Source organism: Octopus bimaculoides, chromosome 15, assembly GCF_046866305.1.
Source record: "Octopus bimaculoides isolate indiv1 chromosome 15, ASM4686630v1, whole genome shotgun sequence".
Classification (NCBI taxonomy): domain Eukaryota; kingdom Metazoa; phylum Mollusca; class Cephalopoda; order Octopoda; family Octopodidae; genus Octopus; species Octopus bimaculoides.
The window spans coordinates 48,318,124-48,338,721 of record NC_142942.1 but is presented as its reverse complement, the minus strand read 5'-3'; the positions used below and the strand labels follow the sequence as shown (position 1 = coordinate 48,338,721).

The following is a 20,598-nucleotide window of genomic DNA, read 5'->3' as shown; positions in this document are numbered from 1 at the left end:
AGAGTAAAATAAGTATCAGAACTTATATGATCAACTAAAACCCTATCAGTTGTCTTCTGTCATGTTAATCTTCGGGACAACTGATAGCCAACATTTGGCGTAGTATTCTCTCATCTAATAGTCATCATCCCTCTCGTTGTCTCTTTCAGTGCCGGACGAGTTCAACCAGGTGTTTGCTATCACTTGTTCAGCAGAATACGTCACGACAACCTGGAGCAATACCAAGTCCCAGAACTGTTACGGTTACCCCTACATGTAAGTGGGATTTTTATTCAGCTGTGTCGTCCTTGTCATTGTCATCATCACATCACTTATTGTCATCATTGATCCATTGAAGGGTTCTCTATACCAGCGGTTCGTAAACTTTTCTTGCACCACAGATCGGTTTCATGCCAAGCAATTTAAAAAAGACCTACTAATAGTTTCATGCTGTGGAGACACAATAATTTGGCAGATTTATACAGCATCCCATATTGTCTCCAAGCAATCTTTCAGGCTCAGTGCATACTGTTAGACTTATTTGAAAACCAAGATGCTGGTCTATGAGAAAAAAATGAAGAAAGTTGTGAAGAAGGTTGATGCCAAATCATTGCATCTCTACAGCATGAAATTATTAGCAGCTCTGTTCTGTTTTAAATTGTGTATATTAAATAATATGGCGATCTTTCGTTACCAGTTCCAAAGCTGTCACTTGAACGACGTGCGTTTATTTACATCACATCGGCCTTTTCCTTAAAAGGGTTTTAGGGTTAGGGTTAGGGACGGAATTCCCTAACCGTAACCCTAAAACCCTTTTACGGAAAAGGCCGATGTGATGTAAAGAAACACACGTGGCTTAAGTGACAGCTTTGGAACTGGTAGCGAAAGATCGCCAATAATATTTATGTCTCACTGGATGGAGTACCTTTTTTTTTGTTGATTTAACCTATAACAGAACAATAAACTGTATATGTGTGTGTGTATTGGAATATTTTTATAAACAAATATTGAAGCTTTAAGTGAGTGGCTTATTTGTTGAGATAAGGAAAATCTTGAGTGCAAGAGTATAACTGTAAAAACAGTTTCAGAAAATCAGGTGAAAATACCTCTCAGAGGTACAGACTTTGATTCTTTGCAGTAGTGCTGGCCACTTTTTTTTGTGTATAAGGGTATTTTTGGCCAATTTTCTAAAGCCATTTTCACAGCTATTCTTCTACCTTCAAGATTTTCCTGATTTCTAAAGAGGCAAAGTGACTGAGTACCTTTTGAGCATTGGGCCTCATGGAGGCATAGTGGCCAAACTCCTTTCAAGTGTTGGGCCCCATGGAGGCAATGACCTTTTTTTAGCATTATGTCATGCTTCAGAAAAAGACCCATCAAGCTGATCAAAATCGCAGACGTGGCACAGACTGGTGTTGCGCAAATGGCACCCATGCCAGTGGCACGTAAAAGCACCCATTACGCTCTCGGAGTGGTTGGCTTTAGGAAGAGCATTCAGCTGTAGAAACTCTGCCAAACCAAACTGGAGCCTGGCGCAGCCTTCCAGCATGCTAGCCCAGTCAAACCATCCAACCCATGCCAGCATGGACAACAGATGTTAAATGACGATGGTAACATAAACACACCACACACACACAGTCCCACTGTTTTATCCTCATTTTATTCTTTCTTTCAGGAACTCTGTTTGCAAACCAAAATGATTGCCCCTTCAAGCACATCCATTGCTGACTTTCTCTCCAATGCTATCCAAGCTCCCAGTTTCCTTATCATCCGCAATGCTCTCCAGCTGTTGAAGGTAACTGCTGTACTGCCAGCAATATTTCTCTTACCAACAATTGAAACCATGCTAAATCTTGTCTTCTTTTTACTTTTTTGTTTGTTTTATCTGTTTGCCCTAGGTATAACTTGATAGTGAGATCTGTAGGGGTACTCCTACTCCTTTGTGGATCACAGCATTCAATAATACTATATTAATTTATTGATACCAAGGGTACAGGTATAACTTTTTGGTCGACTGATTCACTTTGCGGCTCTCTCTCTCCCATGCAAAATCACTCACAAATTAGCAATCCTTGCAGAGTGAACAGGCAGATTGATTACACCATTAATTAATACAGACTAATGGGTAAATCTAGGTTATATCAGGCTCCTGCTGGAGGCGACCCTTTTAATGCCTATTGGTTTTTGCTCATATCACTGACTACTTGATGCTGACTAAGCTCTCCCTCAATTTCAATACTCATTTTTGTCCACTGAACAACATGAAGCAAAGTGCTTCCTGGATTGGGAATTGAACCCCTGATTGAGAGACCACTTACTTAATCCCTAGGCCATGCCTCCTCTCTTTTGATTTACCCTTTTGTTATAAAGTCTTTGTTTAAATAAACTGTTTCAATTAATTTTAAAAATAATGAAGAACTCCATAAAATAGCTTTGTCATTATTAAACTGGTGTTTGGGACATAAGCTAATATGGAACTTTAACCCTTTTGTTACCATATTTCTGTTGAGATGCTCTGTGTTCGTTTCAATTAATTCTAAATATAACAATGAATTTAGTAAAATAACATAGTTACCATTAAGCTAGTGTTAGGAACATAAATTGTGACTAAGGTTTGGTGGAAGATTTTAATTCAGAACTTTTGAAAACAAGACATTTGTACTACAGAGCCAGAAGCAGTTTCGGCCAGGTTGGTACCAGAAGGGTTAATTGAAAGAAACATAGATTATTTCAACAGAGATATGGTAACAAAAGGGTTAAGGGTATTGCGAAAGGCCTAGCTGGAGGCTTAACCCTCAGTTCTTTTACAGGGCTTAGAAAAACTGAAGGACTGACTGCAATAAGCTTGTGAAACTGAGAGGGAAACATGTTGTATAAAATCATTATTAACTGATTCTCCTGTATTTTCTTTTCCCCAAAGCCAGGAACTTTTCAGCACCCCCTCGTACACACATACACACATTTCATTATCATCATTAAGTTCTGTTTTCCATACACATACAAACACACACACATATATATGTTTGTACATAATGAGCTTCTTTTAGTTTCCATTTACCAAATTCACTCACAAAGCTATGGTTTGCCTTGGGCTATAGAAGAAGATAGTTGCCCAAGTTACTACACAATCACACTGAGCTAAAAGACATTCAGTCGAGAAGCAGACCTCTTAACCCCGCAGTAAATGTTAAAAAATTAATTAATTAATAAATTTAATAAAAATATTTTTTAAAAAATGAAATCACAGCTAGATTTCAGTTTTCTGAATTTGATTTCCTCTTCAGCAAATCGATGCCTTAGATCCTTGGGAAGATCTAACTGAATTGGGCCATCATTTGGCAGACTTCCCCATTGCTCCGTCTCTTGGTAAAATGGTACTTTATTCTGTGGTCTTGAAATGTCTGGATCCAGTCTTGACCATTGTTTGTTCCCTTGCCAACAAAGATCCTTGTAAGTATAGCTTTTTCTCCGTTTCCGGTTGCTTTTTTCTTTCTCTCTTCCCTCCCATTTTAGTTTCCATACTATTTTACTTGTTTCAGTCATTTGACTGTGGCCATGCTGGAGCACCGCCCTTAGTCGAGCAAATCGACCCCAGGACTTATTCTTTGTAAGCCTAGTACTTATTCTATCGGTCCCTTTTGTTGAACGGCTAAGTTACGAGGATGTAAACACAACAGCATTGATTGTCAAGCGATGTTGGGGGGACAAACACAGACACACACACTTACATGTATATATATATATATATATATATATATATATATATATATATACATATATACGACGGGCTCCTTTCAGTTTCTGTCTACCAAATCCACTCACAAGGCTTTGGTCAGCCTGAAGCCATAGTTGAAGACACTTGCCCAAGGTGACACGCAGTAGGACTGAACCTGGAACCATGTGGTTTCTAAGCAAGCTACTTACCACACAGCCACTCCTATACCATATGTAAGTTAGTGTTAAGGCACTAAACTGGCAGAATCATTAGCACTCTAGGCAAAATGCATAGCAGAATTTCACCTATGTTAATGTATTTTTTTGAAAATTCTTACTATTTTGATAATAATAAAACTATGTTTCATTTATGTCTTAATAAATACCATATTTTAACTTGTATAAGGAACCCTTTATATATATATATATATATATATATATATATATATATATATATATATATATACACTACACACACACACACACACACACACACACACACACACACAGATAGAAAGGTAGGTAAATAAAATGATAGATAGATATAGTTTTTGTGTACCAGTTCCACTTAGAAGGCATTGGTCAGCTGAAGGTCATAGTAGAAGACGTCTGTCCACTGTGTCATATGTGTTTGTGAACAGGACTTCTTGACCACACCCGTATTTGTGCCTCACTTTCTGTTCCGCCTTTCAACATTCCATATGTATGTGTGAAAGTATGTTTGTGTGTATTTAGATATTACTGTTTCTTTGTATATCTCTGTATTTCTCTTCCATTTTGCGTGCCTCCTTGTGTTCGTATATTCATTCCATTTTATTATTTTGTCTCTCTCTATATATATTCTACTCTTCCACTGTTTGTATTGTAAACCATCTATTTGTATTTTTAAATAGCCATTTGTGATTTATCTCCCCCCACCCCCCATTGCTCTGTCTGAAAAAGTGAGTATTTACCGTTTTGTACCTTTGACGTTTATAGTTTTAATTCCTGGTCAACCCTCTCAAAGAAGAGCTGCCAATTTAGTTAGGAAGAAACTGTCTGCCAACACATACAGTGAGCATATGATTCTGCTCAGAGCCTTTCAGGTGAGTAACAGTGTTATTCATTAACCCACTTTACCTGTTTCTGATTTATCACTGTGATGCGTGACTAGGTGTGATTTATACAGGCAGCATCTTACCATATTCCTATTAAAAGACAAAAAAAAAAAGCAACATAAATTTGCTTTTGTATTTGGTTTGCAAGATTCTTTATGTGAATTTGTGTGTTGAAACAAATTTTGTTCTGAGTTCAAATTCCGCCGAGGTCGACTTTGCCTTTCATCCTTTCGGGGGTCGATTAAATAAGTACCAGTTACGCACTGGGGTCGATATAATCGACTTAATCCGTTTGTCTGTCCTTGTTTGTCCCCTCTGTGTGTAGCCCCTTGTGGGCAGTAAAGAAATAAGAAACTGTGTGGAAGCCTGTCATATTTATGTGTGTGTGTACCTGAACAAAGAGACGACCACTTCTATTTTTAGGCTTGGCAAAAAGCTAGGACCGAAGGCTGGGAGAGGACCTTTTGTGAGAAACATTTTCTGTCTTCAGCGTCAATGGAAATGATAATTGGAATGAGGTCAGTCTTTGATCATTCTTTTCCTTTTCATTTTTATTTCTTTTATATTTTTTTTTTGTTTTATGTAATTTGAAAATTATTTAATTTAATTCAATTATTTTCCTTTTTTTGTTGTGTCTAGGATGAGTCGTTATGCCAATGTCATTAACATGTGCACGGGTTCAATTCAATTCCTTTATTTGTCTAATGCTGTAACATTTTAATCCAGCCATATTCGGCACAAATATTTTATTTGTTTTATGTTAAAACTGGTCAGATCCAACTTCTCACACCTACCCTACAATGTCATTCTAAAATCATACACACATACTATTGAAATTTTGAAACTACAAGATAATGGCATGATTAATTCAAAACAGTGTGAAAGAGTTATTGCAATGATAAATGTAAATAAACTAACACCATTTGAGTTCAAAAAACCAACGTCGCCTTCCTGGCACTTGTGCCAGTGGCACGTGAAAAGACATTCAAGCGAGTTCGTTGCCAGTACCGCTGGACTGGCTCCTGTGCAGGCGGCATGTAATATACACCATTTTGAGCGTGGCTGTTGCCAGTACCGCTTGACTGGCCTTCGTGCCGGTGGCATGTAAAAGCATCCACTACACTCTCGGAATGGTTGGCGTTAGGAAGGGCATCCAGCTGTAGAAACTCTGCCAAATCAGAGTGGAGCCTGGTACAGCCATCTGGCTCACCAGTCCTCAGTCAAACCTTCCAACCCATGCCAGCATGGAAAGCGGACGTTAAACGATGACGATGATGATGATGATTTAAATCCTTATCTCTATTCCTTTTATTAAAAAAAAAAATTCCATTAATCTCTTAAAATTTCTTAATACTGATTTCAGTTTTTTTTTTGTCTTCCTTTTCTGCTTTTTTCTAAAAAAAATTATTTTCTAGAGCCCAGCTTCTTGGACAATTGCGTGCTTCAGGGTTTGTGAGAGCACGAGGCGGAGGTGACATAAGAGACTTGAATATAAATTCCGAGAAATGGTGTGTTGTGAAAGCTGCCCTCTGTGCAGGTTTATATCCGAATGTACTTCGGATTGATCGTGTTACAGGACAGTTATTATCAGCGTAAGTAGTAGCAGCTGTTTGTGGTTGCACATTGTCTTATTCCACTTCGTTTTGTTTGTAGATCCAGACTTTATGTTTTATTATTTACATTATTTACATTTGACGGATATTCGTCCTCATCTTGTTTATTGTTAACACAACGTTTCGGCTGATATACCCTCCAGCCTTCGTCAGGTGTCTTGGGGAAATTTCGAACCTGGGTTCTCATTCCTATCGATGTTACTATTATTATTATTATTATTATATTATTATTATTAATCAGGTCGCTGCCGTGAATCGAACTCGGAACCTTGGGGTTAGTAGCCCGCGCTCTTAACCACTTATGTTTTATGTTAGATTTTATATTTTCTTTGAAGTGGTGTTGGAGGCAATCTAGCTTGGAGAGTGATATTTCCAAAACAGATTTTCTGAATTGGGGCTGGAGGCAGCCTTCCCTCTCTTTACATTCTGTGTTCAAATTCTGCCAAAGCTGACTTTCGGAGTTGATAGAATATAGTACCAGTCAAGTACTTGAGTCACTGTAATTGAAACTGCTGGCCTTGTGCCAAAATCTGAAGTCCTGGTTATTATTATTATTATTATTATTGTTATTATTATTGTTATTATTATTATTATTATTATTATTATCACTACATTCTGAGTTCAAATTCCACCGAGGTCAACTTTGCCTTTCGTCCTTTCGGTGTTGATTAAGTAAGTACCAGTTACACACTCGGGTCAATGTAATCGACTTAATCTCCTCCCTCAAGCTACCCTTGTGGCAAGAATTTGAAATTATTATTACTATCATTATTATTATTATTATTACGATAAGGTGGTGAGCTGGCAGAATTGCTAGCGTGCCTTGTGCCAATACTAGAAAGGATTATTATCATCATTATTATCATCATTATTATTATTATTATTATTATTATTATTATTATTATTATTATTATTATTATTATTATTATTATTATTATTATTATTATTATTATTATTATTATTATTATTATTATTATTATTATTATTATTATTATTATTATTATTATTATTATTATTATTATTATTATTATTATTATTATTATTATTATTATTATTATTATTATTATTATTATTATTATTATTATTATTATTATTATTATTATTATTATTATTATTATTATTATTATTATTATTATTATTATTATTATTATTATTATTATTATTATTATTATTATTATTATTATTTTATGTTTGACTTTTGTTTTGCATTTGTACAAGTTGGATCCAAGTCTCACCCAGAGACCTCAAGAGACAACAAGTTAGAAGTTCATGTAGGTGTTATGCCTAGGGTACCATATATTTGGATTTGTACAGTTTTGTTCAAGTGAATGTTTAAGAAACCATAAGAAAATTATGTTTGCTTTAAAATTTGAGATCACATAGACAGTATTTTACGTAGGATATGGGCAGTTCCCATGAGCACTATCTTTTGGACTTCAGCCATTTTGGGGTTTCCTGGTATCTGAGCTAGGTAGTAATCAGCCCGTTTCGCTGTCATTCCCAGGGCACCTATGACAATAGGTATTGTTTTCGTCTTCAGATTCCACATTTTGCTAATTTCTATTTCAAGATCTTTATATTTGCTCAGTTTTTGGTAGGTCTTGACAGATACGTTTATATCAATTGGGACAGTCATATCAATGAGGAGGCATGATTTTTGTCTGAAGTCTTTCAGTATGATGTCTGGCCTATTTGCGTCTATCTTTCTGTCAGTTTGAATGGTGAAGTTCCAGAGGAGTGCAATGTGATCATTTTCAAGTACTGGGGGTGGTTTGTGTTCCCACCAGTTTTTATCATGGGGCAAGTCCAGGTTTTTGCATATTACCCAGTGAATATATTGTGCAGCTCTATCATGCCTGTTGAGATACTCTGTAGGCGCAAGCAGACTGCACATGGAGACAACATGATCGATGGTCTCATTTTGTTGTTGGCATATACGACATAATGGGGAGCTGCCGTTCTTTAATATGTTGGCCTGGTAGTTCTTTGTAGGTAGGCATTGATCTTGGGCTGCTATGATAAACCCCTCTGTTTCTGATTTCAATCCAGAGGCCATTAACCATTGGTGGGTAAGGGCTTTGTCAATATCTGCATTATTCGCTCTCTTTGGGTATTTGCCATTGAGAGGTTTTCCATGCCATTTTTCAGTCATAATAGCTAAGGCAGCAATTTTAGCACGGGTTTTCAAGCGCTTAGCTTTTTCTGTAGGTGTTTCTAGTTCGTCTAATTCTTGAATTTGTTGCAATTGGAATTCACTTAGATATTCCTTTGCCTGTTTTGTTACTGAGTAAGATGCTTTCTTGCTTTCATATTTTAAGACAAGTTTTAGCATCCAGTCCTCAGAGTTTTTCATATAGGTGTCTAGGCCAATTGTGGCTACCTTCATTGATAATGCCAGCTGTAGTAGTCCTCGACCTCCCTCTTTTCTTGGCAGATAAAGACGTTCTATATCTGCCTTAGGGTGGTGCATTCTATGCATTGTCAACAGTTTTCGTATTTTTCTGTCAACATTACATATTTCAGTAATTGACCAGTTAACGATGTTGAAACTGTAAGTCACGACTGGTATGGCTAGAGCATTGATCGCTTCGATCCTGTTTCTCGCGTTCAGCTCTGTCTTCAGTATTGCTCTCACCCTGCGATAACATTCTCTTCTGATCCTTTCCCTCATCACTGAGTGCTTGATATTGTCCCCTTCAATTACCCCTAGGTATTTGTAGCTCTCTGCTGGTTCTAACTCTTTAATGACATTTTGCTGGTCAAGGTTCACATTAGATGTATTTGTCATTTTTCCTTTGATAAAGATAGCTTTTGCACATTTATCAAGGCCAAATTGCATCCTTATTATTATTATTATTATTATTATTATTATTATTATTATTATTATTATTATTATTATTATTATTATTATTATTATTATTATTATTATTATTATTATTATTATTATTATTATTATTATTATTATTATTATTATTATTATTATTATTATTATTAAAGCAGCAAGCTGGCAGAATCATTAACATACCTGACAAAATGTTTTGCAGCATTTCTTGTGGCTCCTACATTCTGAGTTCAAATTCCACCACGGTCTACTTTGCATTTCAACCTTTTAGGGTCAGTAATTTATTAAGTGCCAATTAAGCACTGGGGTTGATGCAATCAATTAACCCACCCCTCAGAATTTAAGGCCTTGTCCCCAAATCAGACAGAATTATTCTTATTGTACTTGTTGTTATTATCAGGGCTGTGGAGTTGAAACGCAAAACTTCGACTCCGACTCCTACTATTGGCACCTCTGACTCCGACTCCTCTACTATTGGCACCTCTGACTCTGACTCCTCTCTCCTACTATTGGCACCTCTGACTCCGACTCCTCTACTATTGGCACCTCTGACTCTGACTCCTCTACTATTGGCACCTCTGACTCTGACTCCTCTACTATTGGCACCTCTGACTCCTCTACTATTGGCACCTCTGACTCCGACTCCGGCTCCTCTTTATGTAATTAAGTGGTTCTGGTCTACATATCTCATAAAGCATATGTATATGCTTGTACTTTGGGTAGGCCTATATGTTATAACTGGTTTATTAAATTAAAGAATTAAGATATTGTGTGTTGGAGTTGGTATACTTTTGCCGACTCTGACTCTAGCTACCCCTTAATTGTTTCCAATTCTGACTCCATGACTTCGACTCCACAGTCCTTGTTATTATCATTATTGTTGTTGTTGTTTTTTATTTCAGAAAAGAGATGAAAATACGGTTGCACAATTTGTCCGTGTTCAGTCCCAATCTGTCAGCGAGCCAGCGTAACACTGACCTCTCTTCGTTCCCTTCAGACTGGATTATCTACGAGGAGATGTCCCGTAACAGTAGTTTGGCCTTTGTACGCTGTTGTACAGTCATCTCACCCATCACCGTCGCCTTATTTGCAGGGCCTGCCAAGTTGTCCCCAGAGGTCATTAAAGAAGCAGAAAGTGGACAGATTGGTGAGGGTCATTAGTTTTTATTTGTTTTACGGTTGATCCATGGAGAGAAAGCGAGAGAGAAAGAGACTAACTTCTTCGTGCATATGTGCAACTCATCCAACCCATGCCAGCATGGACAATGGATGTTAAATGATGGTGATGTGCATGTGTGTGTGTTTTACTGCTATAGAACTTTATTTTTGTTCATGCTGCAAATATTAATCCATCAATGAATTAATAAATTAAAATTAATTTTTGGGACAATTTACTTCATTAATTAACTCTTCTTTTTTTTTCTATATAGATGATAGAAAATGCCATGATTTCACCAGGCCCCATGATCTTGATAATGTCAGTGACAGTGGAGAGGAGGAGAATGAGGAACTGAAGAAATCTTCGCTTCGTCTCGATGAATGGTTATCTTTCCAAGTTGATTCTGAGGTAGGATTTCTTCCCCCCCCCCTGCACAATTATGATGACTCCTTACGTTGTCCCATGTTCTGAGATTGACCTAAAACAGTCTAAACACACACATGTATACGCACCGTATTTATAAAGTCTATTATCAAGCGCGGCTGTCGGTTTGAGCTAGATAAGGGCAACATACTCACTGACAGGATTTGAACCACTGGACAACTCTACTAAATGTACTCTGAATACCTGTTGAATAGCATATTCTGCTGGTGCTATCTGGTGCTGTATAACCAAATGCACACAGAATTCCTGTTGAATAGCATATTCTGCTGGTGCTATCTGACTGCTGGGCAACTCTATTACCAAACACACAAAGCACCTGGTGAATAGCATATTCAACAAATGCTGACTTCTGGACAACTTTATTATCAAATGCACACAGAGTGTCTTCTCAATAGCATATTCTGCTTGTTCTGACTGCTAGACAGCTGTATAACCAAATGCACACAGAATTCCTGTTAAATAGCATATTCTGCTTGTGCTATCTGACTGCTGGACAGTTGTATTACCAAATACACTCAGAGTGCCTGTTAAATATCATATTCTAATAATGCTGACTATTTGACAAAGTGCCTGTTGAATAGCATATTCTGCTAGTGCTGACTGCTGGGCAATTATATTACCAAATGCAATCAGAATACCTGTTGGATAACATACCTTGTGAATGCTCTTTGACTTCTCAGTTAACACCTGCTGGGAAATCCTCATCATCATTATCGTTATCATCAATTTGTAACTTATCTTCTAATATTGTTGATTTTGCTTCTAGAGTTCTTCCTTAGTTCTTCAGTTGAGACAGAAGTGGTACAGTTTGTTTATCAGACGAATGCGAGCCCCGTCAAAACCTTGGACTCAAACCGATGAGGTAAATATTTCTATAGATGTTGTTGTTGTCTTATTACCACATATTCACACATTGGAACAAGGTGGTTATTTGGTAGTTTCCGTAAAGCAATGAACAATTTGCTATTTAGTTATGTATCTTCAGGTTTTGAATTCAAACACAGCAAGTGTCGAGTTTGATCTTCATTCTTTCAGGACCAATACTAGAGTCAAAATTTAATGAACTAACCATCTCGCCACTGTCTACCTAAGAATATTTCTCACCTTGTGCCTTTGTTGAAGCATTTTTTTTTTATGAAAAACATGTAAGGGTCTATGCTTTCTTTATTGTTTCCTTATGTTCTCTCTCTCTCTCTCTGCTTTGTCCAGGCTATTGTGCGAGCTATTGTCGAAGTGTTGGTAACAGAAGAGAGAGAACTTGGCTTGCAACAGCCTGCAGGTATTGGACAGAGACCCATTTCAATGGGTAAGTATTGCTTCGTCTAGAATATATCGAAAAGGACGGTACTCCAGTTATTGTCACAGTTCAATGACGGAAATAAGTACACAAAAAAAAAAGTACACTGATCAATGGAACAGCCTGCTTGGGAAATTAACATGAAAGTGGCCGAGCACTCCTCAGACATGCGTACCATTAATATAAGTTCTCAGGGAGATTCAGTGTGACACAGAATGCAACAAGGCTGGCCCTTTGAAATACAGGTCCTGGAAAATACTATATAGTTGTTATAATGATAATGATAGATCAGTATTTTTTTTTTTTTTTTTTTTTTTGTTATATCAAATTAAATCTAGATTAAAAACGGTGATTAATGTCTTTGATTATCAACCTCAGTTTTGAGAGCAAATTTGTTAAAAGTATTTATGTTTATACCGTCTTCAAATATCATCAAATGATTTACCCCTGGATGTATACTTATTACCAGATTGGATTTGATCTCGGTTTAGAAATGAACTTCCTTCATTTGAACCCAGTCTGTTATTATGTATGAAGATGAGCTGAGTTCAAATCAGACCATGCTACAGATGTAAATGCTAAAGAAACCCTTTCTGTTTTTTTTTTTTATTTTTCATCTCTAAAAAAAATGAAGTTCATCATCATCATCATCATCATCATCATCATCGTTGTTTAACGTCCGCTTTCTATGCTAGTATGGGTTGAACGATTTGACTGAGGACTGGTGGACCAGGAGGCGACACCAGGCACCAATCTGATTTGGCAGAGTTTCTACAGCTGGATGCCCTTCCTAACGCCAACCACTCTGAGAGTGTAGTGGGTGCTTTTACGTGCCACCGGCACGAGGTTAATTAATAATTTGAATAATTGTAGTGTTAATTAACGATTGCTCTCAGACATTTAAACATTTCAAGCCTATAATGTTTTGTAATAATTCCTTGAAATATTCTCTTTATTTGCATTCTTCAGCTGCAGAATCAATTCTCTCTAGTGTTGGTAACCAAAGTTGTATTGATTCTGAAGACCAGAATGAAGACCGATCGCGGATGGCAAAGCGAAGTTCAGCAATAAGTACCTCTTCCAAAAAGAAAGATTCCACAAGTAATTGCAATTGTTCTAATTGTTGTTGCAGTTGTTGTTGCTGCTGCTGTTGTTGTTGTTGGTTTTGTTGCTGTTATTTCATTATGTCTTTTTTCGGTTCTTGTTTACATTTTGGAATTAATTCCAATTAGTGATCTTCAAACTTCAGACTCACAACCCACATTCCATTTTGGACTAACATATCTAAAATTCCTTAAAGCCTTCTAATACATGATAATCTCTGCTGTTACTTCCCTGTGTGTGTGAGAGAGAGAGAGAGAAATCCCAGTTAAATAATTCTGTTTCTGTGAAACCCTCATCATGTAATTGCCTGGCCCTAACACCTGTTCCCTCTCCCTGTGCAAATGTGTATATATTGCAGAAACAAACAAGCTGCAGGTGTGGCTTTGTGGTAAGAAGCCTGCTTCCCAACCTCAGGGTTCTTGGTTCAGTCCCACTGCATGGCACCTAGAGCAAGTGTCTTCAACTATAGCCTCAGGTTGGCCAAAGCTTTGTGAGTGGAATTAGAAGACAGAGACTGAAAGAAGCCCATTATCTATGCATGTGTGTGTAAGAGAGAGAGAGAGAGAGAGAGAGAGATCCTGGTTAAATAGCACTGTTTCTGTGAAACCCGCATTATATAATCGACTTGCCCTAACCACTGTTATCCCTCCGTCTGTAAATGTGTATGTATTGCAGAAACAAATTCAGGTGCAGGTGTGGCTGTGTGATAAGAAACTTGCTTCCCAACCAGAAGGTTCCAGGTTCAGTCTCACTGCATGGCACCATGGGCAAGTGTCTTCTATTAAAGCCTCAGGCCGACCAAAGACTTGTGAGTGAATTTGGTAGATGGAAACTGAAAGAAGCCCTTCGTATATATGTGTGTTTGTCTGTCTGTGCCCCACCCCACACCCCTACTGTTTGTGAACCAAAGTTGGTGTGTTTACGTCCCAGTAACGTAATGGTTCAGCAAAAGGGACTTGACAGAATAAATACTACGCTTAATTGTGATGCCTCTAGCATGTTCCACTTGAATCTATAATTGTTTGGCTGATCCCATTTGTTAAACTACTACACTAAAAACTTAGCATTTATATTCTCTAATCCTGTAAGGTAATTAAGGGAAATTAAGCTCTTTAAAACTAATTTTAATATCATACTTGTGATGTCCTTTACTCATTTCACTTAACTATAGTATGTTATAATTTTTTTTTTTTTTCATTGATCCAGGAATTGAACTCTTATCCTCTAGCTAAGCTGCTACATTTGTCACTTAATCATTGCTTATATCCACTAGCCCATTATCCTCCATGATAATTGGTGCATGAAAATTAAGAGCTTTAAATCTAATTATCTTATTTTGTCAAAGAAGCATTAAAAAAAATTTATAAGATTTGCTTATTTCTTCATATATGAGAATTATATATTTCATCAATGTCACCTGTTTGGTAAAGTAATTAGTTTGTTAATTGCAAGAAGCATTAAATGATAAAATATATCAAGTAGAAATAATTATAAGAAGATCTGAAGAAGGAATTGTATTCCGGAATATCATCAGACTATAGATAACTAAATTACAACAAGTATATAGTCCATTTTTTATATTATAGTGCATTGTTGTACCATTCAAAACATTTTATTCTTTACAAACAATACACAATGCTTCAAGCGAATTACAATACTCTCTTATATATATTTATATATCTGTGTGTATCATTCTTTCATCTTCACTCGTAGTATATATAAATATATGCCAGTGGCATGTAAAAAAAGCATCTGGCACGCTCTGTAAAATGGTTGGTGTTAGAAAGAGCATCCAGCCATAGAAACTATCCCAAAATAGACCATTGGAGTCTAGATTGCTCCCTGGCTGGCCAACTCATGTCAAACTATTCCATCCTTGCCAATATGGAAAACGGGCATTAAACAATGATGATGATGATGATATATCAGTTAATTGCAGGAGTCAGATGGAACTTTTTGAAACAAATTTTCTATAGCTGGATGCTCTTCCTGTCACCAACCCTCTCCTGTTTCCCAAAAAGTTATTTCATTCAACATCCTTCAACAACCCTATTCAGGGACGGGCTACTCGACCTGCAAGGTCATGCGCTATTTTTCTTGATATGAGATCACCATTTCATGCACATAGGGTTGTTAGGCATGTGCCTGGTGTGCCCTTATCAGATGGGTAGTCATGCCATTTCGGCGAGCTGGCTGAAATGTTAACGTGCCGGGCGAAATGCTTAGTGATATTTCACCTGTTGTTACGTTCTGAGTTCAAATTCCGCCAGGGTCGACTTTGCCTTTCATCCTTTCGGGGTCGATAAATTAAGTACCATTTATGCACTGGGAGTCGATGTAATTGACTTAATCTCTTTGTCTGTCCTTGTTTGTCCCCTCTATGTTTAGCCCCTTGTGTGCAATAAAGAAATAAGATGGGTAGTCATGATGGGTATACTGAACTTCGTATATTTTACCCCCATTGTGGGGAGGGCCTAAATTGATTACATCGACCTCAGTGCAGCACTAGTGCTAATGATGGCATGCACTGCTCTCTCACTCAATGATAATAATAATAATAATAATAATAATAGTAATAATAATAATAATAATAATAATAATAATAATAATAGAAGATTGTCACAAGCGACACAAAAACTTGTCAATAGCCTGGATAGACTATAAAAAGGCCTTTGATAGCCTACCACATAGCTGGATTAGGAAATGTCTGGAAATGTATAAAATAGCTCCTACTCTGCGAAACTTTTTATCTGTAAGTATGAGATCATGGAGAACCACACTGATGTTGAACAATGACAATGAATCTCTAAATGCTGGAGATGTAAGAATTTCATGTGGCATTTTCCAGGGTGACTCACTATCACCACTCCTCTTCTGTCTAGCCCTAATACCGCTCTCAAAATTGCTCAATGATGCACAGTATGGTTATAAAATATTTGATAAAAATATAAATCATCTCATTTACATGGATGATTTAAAGCTCTTTGCAAAAAATGACCAACAACTCAAAGGCCTACTAGCGATTGTTAAACAATTCAGTGATGACATCAGGATGCAATTTGGCCTTGATAAATGTGCAAAAGCTATCTTTATCAAAGGAAAAATGACAAATACATCTAATGTGAACCTTGACCAGCAAAATGTCATAAAAGAGTTAGAACCAGCGGAGAGCTACAAATACCTAGGGGTAATTGAAGGGGACAATATCAAGCACTCAGTGATGAGGGAAAGGATCAGAAGAGAATGTTATCGCAGGGTGAGAGCAATACTGAAGACAGAGCTGAACGCGAGAAACAGGATCGAAGCGATCAATGCTCTAGCCATACCAGTCGTGACTTACGGTTTCAACATCGTTAACTGGTCAATTACTGAAATATGTAATGTTGACAGAAAAATACGAAAACTGTTGACAATGCATAGAATGCACCACCCTAAGGCAGATATAGAACGTCTTTATCTGCCAAGAAAAGAGGGAGGTCGAGGACTACTACAGCTGGCATTATCAATGAAGGTAGCCACAATTGGCCTAGACACCTATATGAAAAACTCTGAGGACTGGATGCTAAAACTTGTCTTAAAATATGAAAGCAAGAAAGCATCTTACTCAGTAACAAAACAGGCAAAGGAATATCTAAGTGAATTCCAATTGCAACAAATTCAAGAATTAGACGAACTAGAAACACCTACAGAAAAAGCTAAGCGCTTGAAAACCCGTGCTAAAATTGCTGCCTTAGCTATTATGACTGAAAAATGGCATGGAAAACCTCTCAATGGCAAATACCCAAAGAGAGCGAATAATGCAGATATTGACAAAGCCCTTACCCACCAATGGTTAATGGCCTCTGGATTGAAATCAGAAACAGAGGGGTTTATCATAGCAGCCCAAGATCAATGCCTACCTACAAAGAACTACCAGGCCAACATATTAAAGAACGGCAGCTCCCCATTATGTCGTATATGCCAACAACAAAATGAGACCATCGATCATGTTGTCTCCATGTGCAGTCTGCTTGCGCCTACAGAGTATCTCAACAGGCATGATAGAGCTGCACAATATATTCACTGGGTAATATGCAAAAACCTGGACTTGCCCCATGATAAAAACTGGTGGGAACACAAACCACCCCCAGTACTTGAAAATGATCACATTGCACTCCTCTGGAACTTCACCATTCAAACTGACAGAAAGATAGACGCAAATAGGCCAGACATCATACTGAAAGACTTCAGACAAAAATCATGCCTCCTCATTGATATGACTGTCCCAATTGATATAAACGTATCTGTCAAGACCTACCAAAAACTGAGCAAATATAAAGATCTTGAAATAGAAATTAGCAAAATGTGGAATCTGAAGACGAAAACAATACCTATTGTCATAGGTGCCCTGGGAATGACAGCGAAACGGGCTGATTACTACCTAGCTCAGATACCAGGAAACCCCAAAATGGCTGAAGTCCAAAAGATAGTGCTCATGGGAACTGCCCATATCCTACGTAAAATACTGTCTATGTGATCTCAAATTTTAAAGCAAACATAATTTTCTTATGGTTTCTTAAACATTCACTTGAACAAAACTGTACAAATCCAAATATATGGTACCCTAGGCATAACACCTACATGAACTTCTAACTTGTTGTCTCTTGAGGTCTCTGGGTGAGACTTGGATCCAACTTGTACAAATGCAAAACAAAAGTCAAACATAAAATAATAATAATAATAAATATTTTGTAATAACAAGGAGTGTTTTTTTTTTTCTTTTTTCTCCTAGAATACCGTTGTGATAACAAAACAGGCAACAACAACAGCCTGTCCCACTTCAGCAGTAGCCTGGGTTTGAGTGGCAACATCAACTATCAAGGCAGCCGGCCTAACACCCCAGGTGACACATCACAGCCTTCATCCCCAACCAAGCGATCGGAAAAAGACCCCGGGGCCACGTCTTCACATCCTTGTCGGATGTTTCTTATGAAGTGCAACAACCAGCGCAACTTGGACACCTCATTCAGCAAGTCCATCTGGACTACGTCACCGAATAATGAGAAGAAACTCAACAAGGCTTTCCAGGTGGGGGTTTCGGATTTTTTTTAACTTCTCATTTCTTGGTTTTCAGTCTCCTGTTGTCTCTTGCTATCAGCTTCATCGCAGTCATCGTCATCACCATCATCATCATCATCATCGTCATTGCTATCATCATTTAATTTCTTCTCTTCTGTTTTATTGGTTTTAAGTCTCCCATTGCCTCTTGTAATCGGTTTCATAACAGTCATCATCATCATCATCACCATCATCATTACCACGACCACCACCGCCACTGCTGCCACCATCATCATCATTGTCAGTAGCATCACCACCACTGCCACCACTATTTTTTTTTTTTTTTTTTTTCCTTACCTGTATCAGTGGAAAAACTACTTCCAGTACCTGCTGGTATTTATTTCAGCTGTGTTAGTTAAAGCCAGTGTCCCCACCACCGGGCTGTGGGCCAGAGTACTATGCCATGATGAAAGAATAAACATTAAAATCTTATCTCTATTTCGTTGACTGTCACAGCCTACGAGGTGTTTTTGCATTATCATTCTTACTAGCTGACCCTGTGCCGTCAGAAACGGCAGCTAATTGTAGTATTTTATATATGAATATGGATGGTAAATCCAATTAATACACTTGTCAATGTTGTCAAGTGGTTGTCTTTTGAGATGTGACTTCGATCATCGTTTGTTACTGAAAGAATGCTGGTTCACACATACACACAATCACATACTTCCCTTGTACATGCACACACATACACTTACATATACTCACACAGAGTTGAAACGCTGTTTGATTTTTCTTTTCAGGTGAGTATGAGAGAGACTACAGATATTGGATCAGGGGTGAGGGAAAGAGGGGGGGGGGGGTTAATTTCGTAAAAATGTGGGTGCCATCTTACAACAGTAATTTTCATTTCAGGATGGCAAAACGGTCTACTTGATATTCTCAATCCAAGGAAGTGGCTGTTTCCAAGGTTATGCTAAAATGTTATCTACATTTAGCAAAGATCGAAGTGCAGAGTATTCTATGCCAGGTCTAGGTGCTACTTGCACAGTTGACTGGTTGAAAAGGTAAGATGCAACTCTTATTTTCGTTCATCTGTTTTACATCCTTTTTTTCCATGTTAACAAGGTTAGAGGAATATGTCACCAAGGGAAATTGTTTTTTGTTTTTTTTAACAGCTGGATGATGCCCTTCCTTGGGCCAAGTTTTACCTGTTTTTCGAGTAAGGGATCTCTTATTCCACAAGGCTCTGGAGGCACAAAGCAAGAAGGCACTTTATTGACAAGAGAAATGCCAATAAGAACATCGCATGAGCGATGTGTCTTTTGATTATAATGACACATGTATCTTATTTCTTTACTGCCCACAAGGGGCTACACACAGGGGGGACAAACAAGGACAAACGGATTAAGTCGATTATATCGACCTCAGTGCGTAACTGGTACTTATTTAATCAACCCCGAAAGGATGAAAGGCAAAGTTGACCTCGGCAGAATTTGAACTCAGAACGTAGTGGCAGATGAAATACCGCTAAGCATTTCGCCCGGCGTGCTAACGTTTCTGCCAGCTCGCCGCCTTAATAATAACACATGTATCTGTATACACACACATGTGTGTGTATATATATATATATATATATATATATATAGACAGCTATGTGCAATATAAAACCATAAAGAAAACGTTTAATCATCACTAATTGTGACTGAGGGGGCTGAATAGCACCTGTATTGCTAGAAATAGGAGTTAAAAGCCTTAAAGTTGCATAAGTGCATATATATGGACACACTGCTAAGGGAGATAACCACTCATGAGCAAAGCTGGACTAAGCTAGTTTTACCTGTTAATCGCTGACTCATCAGCTCTGTCTATCCTCATTGCTTCTGATACACACACACACACACTGGGTGTCTTTCTCAGTTTCCTTCTTCTTAGTCCACTCACAAAGTTTCATCAGATTTAGCTTATAGTAGAAAACACTTGCTCAAGATGCCACACAGTGGGACTGAGCCTGAAAGCATGTGATTGGAAAACAGACTTCTTACCACGCAACCACACCTGTGTCTGGAATTGAGTAATTGATTTTACAAACTGGTGTGAGATGTTAGCTTTATGAAAGATGGAGTTCAACTGAGCTGAAAGAACAGCTAGGCATTAGAGACAGCAATCAAAGGCTGAAAGGTAGATGTCTGCACTTGAATGGCTATGAATAGACAATGAGTAGTGGAGGAATGGTAGTGCCTGGTCTGCATTAATGGTGGAAAGTAGATATGGCAAAGAAAGACATGAGCAGAAGTAGAAAGGTTAGGGCT

The 20,598-nt window shown here is 37.7% G+C and overlaps 1 protein-coding gene across 3 annotated transcripts in view; it reads left to right on the top strand.

Annotated features, from left to right (window-relative positions):
* The window catches only part of LOC106875080 (3'-5' RNA helicase YTHDC2), a 57,056-nt gene that overhangs the window by 19,417 nt on the left and 17,041 nt on the right, over window positions 1-20,598 (top strand). For all 3 annotated transcript variants that reach the window (XM_089363834.1, XM_089363835.1, XM_089363833.1), the window contains 13 exons: window positions 150-255; window positions 1,655-1,774; window positions 3,264-3,429; window positions 4,672-4,778; window positions 5,214-5,308; window positions 6,206-6,382; window positions 10,148-10,392; window positions 10,676-10,812; window positions 11,615-11,710; window positions 12,058-12,154; window positions 13,115-13,246; window positions 18,021-18,316; window positions 19,202-19,353. In XM_089363834.1, the coding sequence (XP_089219960.1) occupies window positions 150-255; window positions 1,655-1,774; window positions 3,264-3,429; window positions 4,672-4,778; window positions 5,214-5,308; window positions 6,206-6,382; window positions 10,148-10,392; window positions 10,676-10,812; window positions 11,615-11,710; window positions 12,058-12,154; window positions 13,115-13,246; window positions 18,021-18,316; window positions 19,202-19,353 (1,926 nt within the window). The remainder of the gene's footprint in view (window positions 1-149; window positions 256-1,654; window positions 1,775-3,263; window positions 3,430-4,671; window positions 4,779-5,213; window positions 5,309-6,205; window positions 6,383-10,147; window positions 10,393-10,675; window positions 10,813-11,614; window positions 11,711-12,057; window positions 12,155-13,114; window positions 13,247-18,020; window positions 18,317-19,201; window positions 19,354-20,598) is intronic.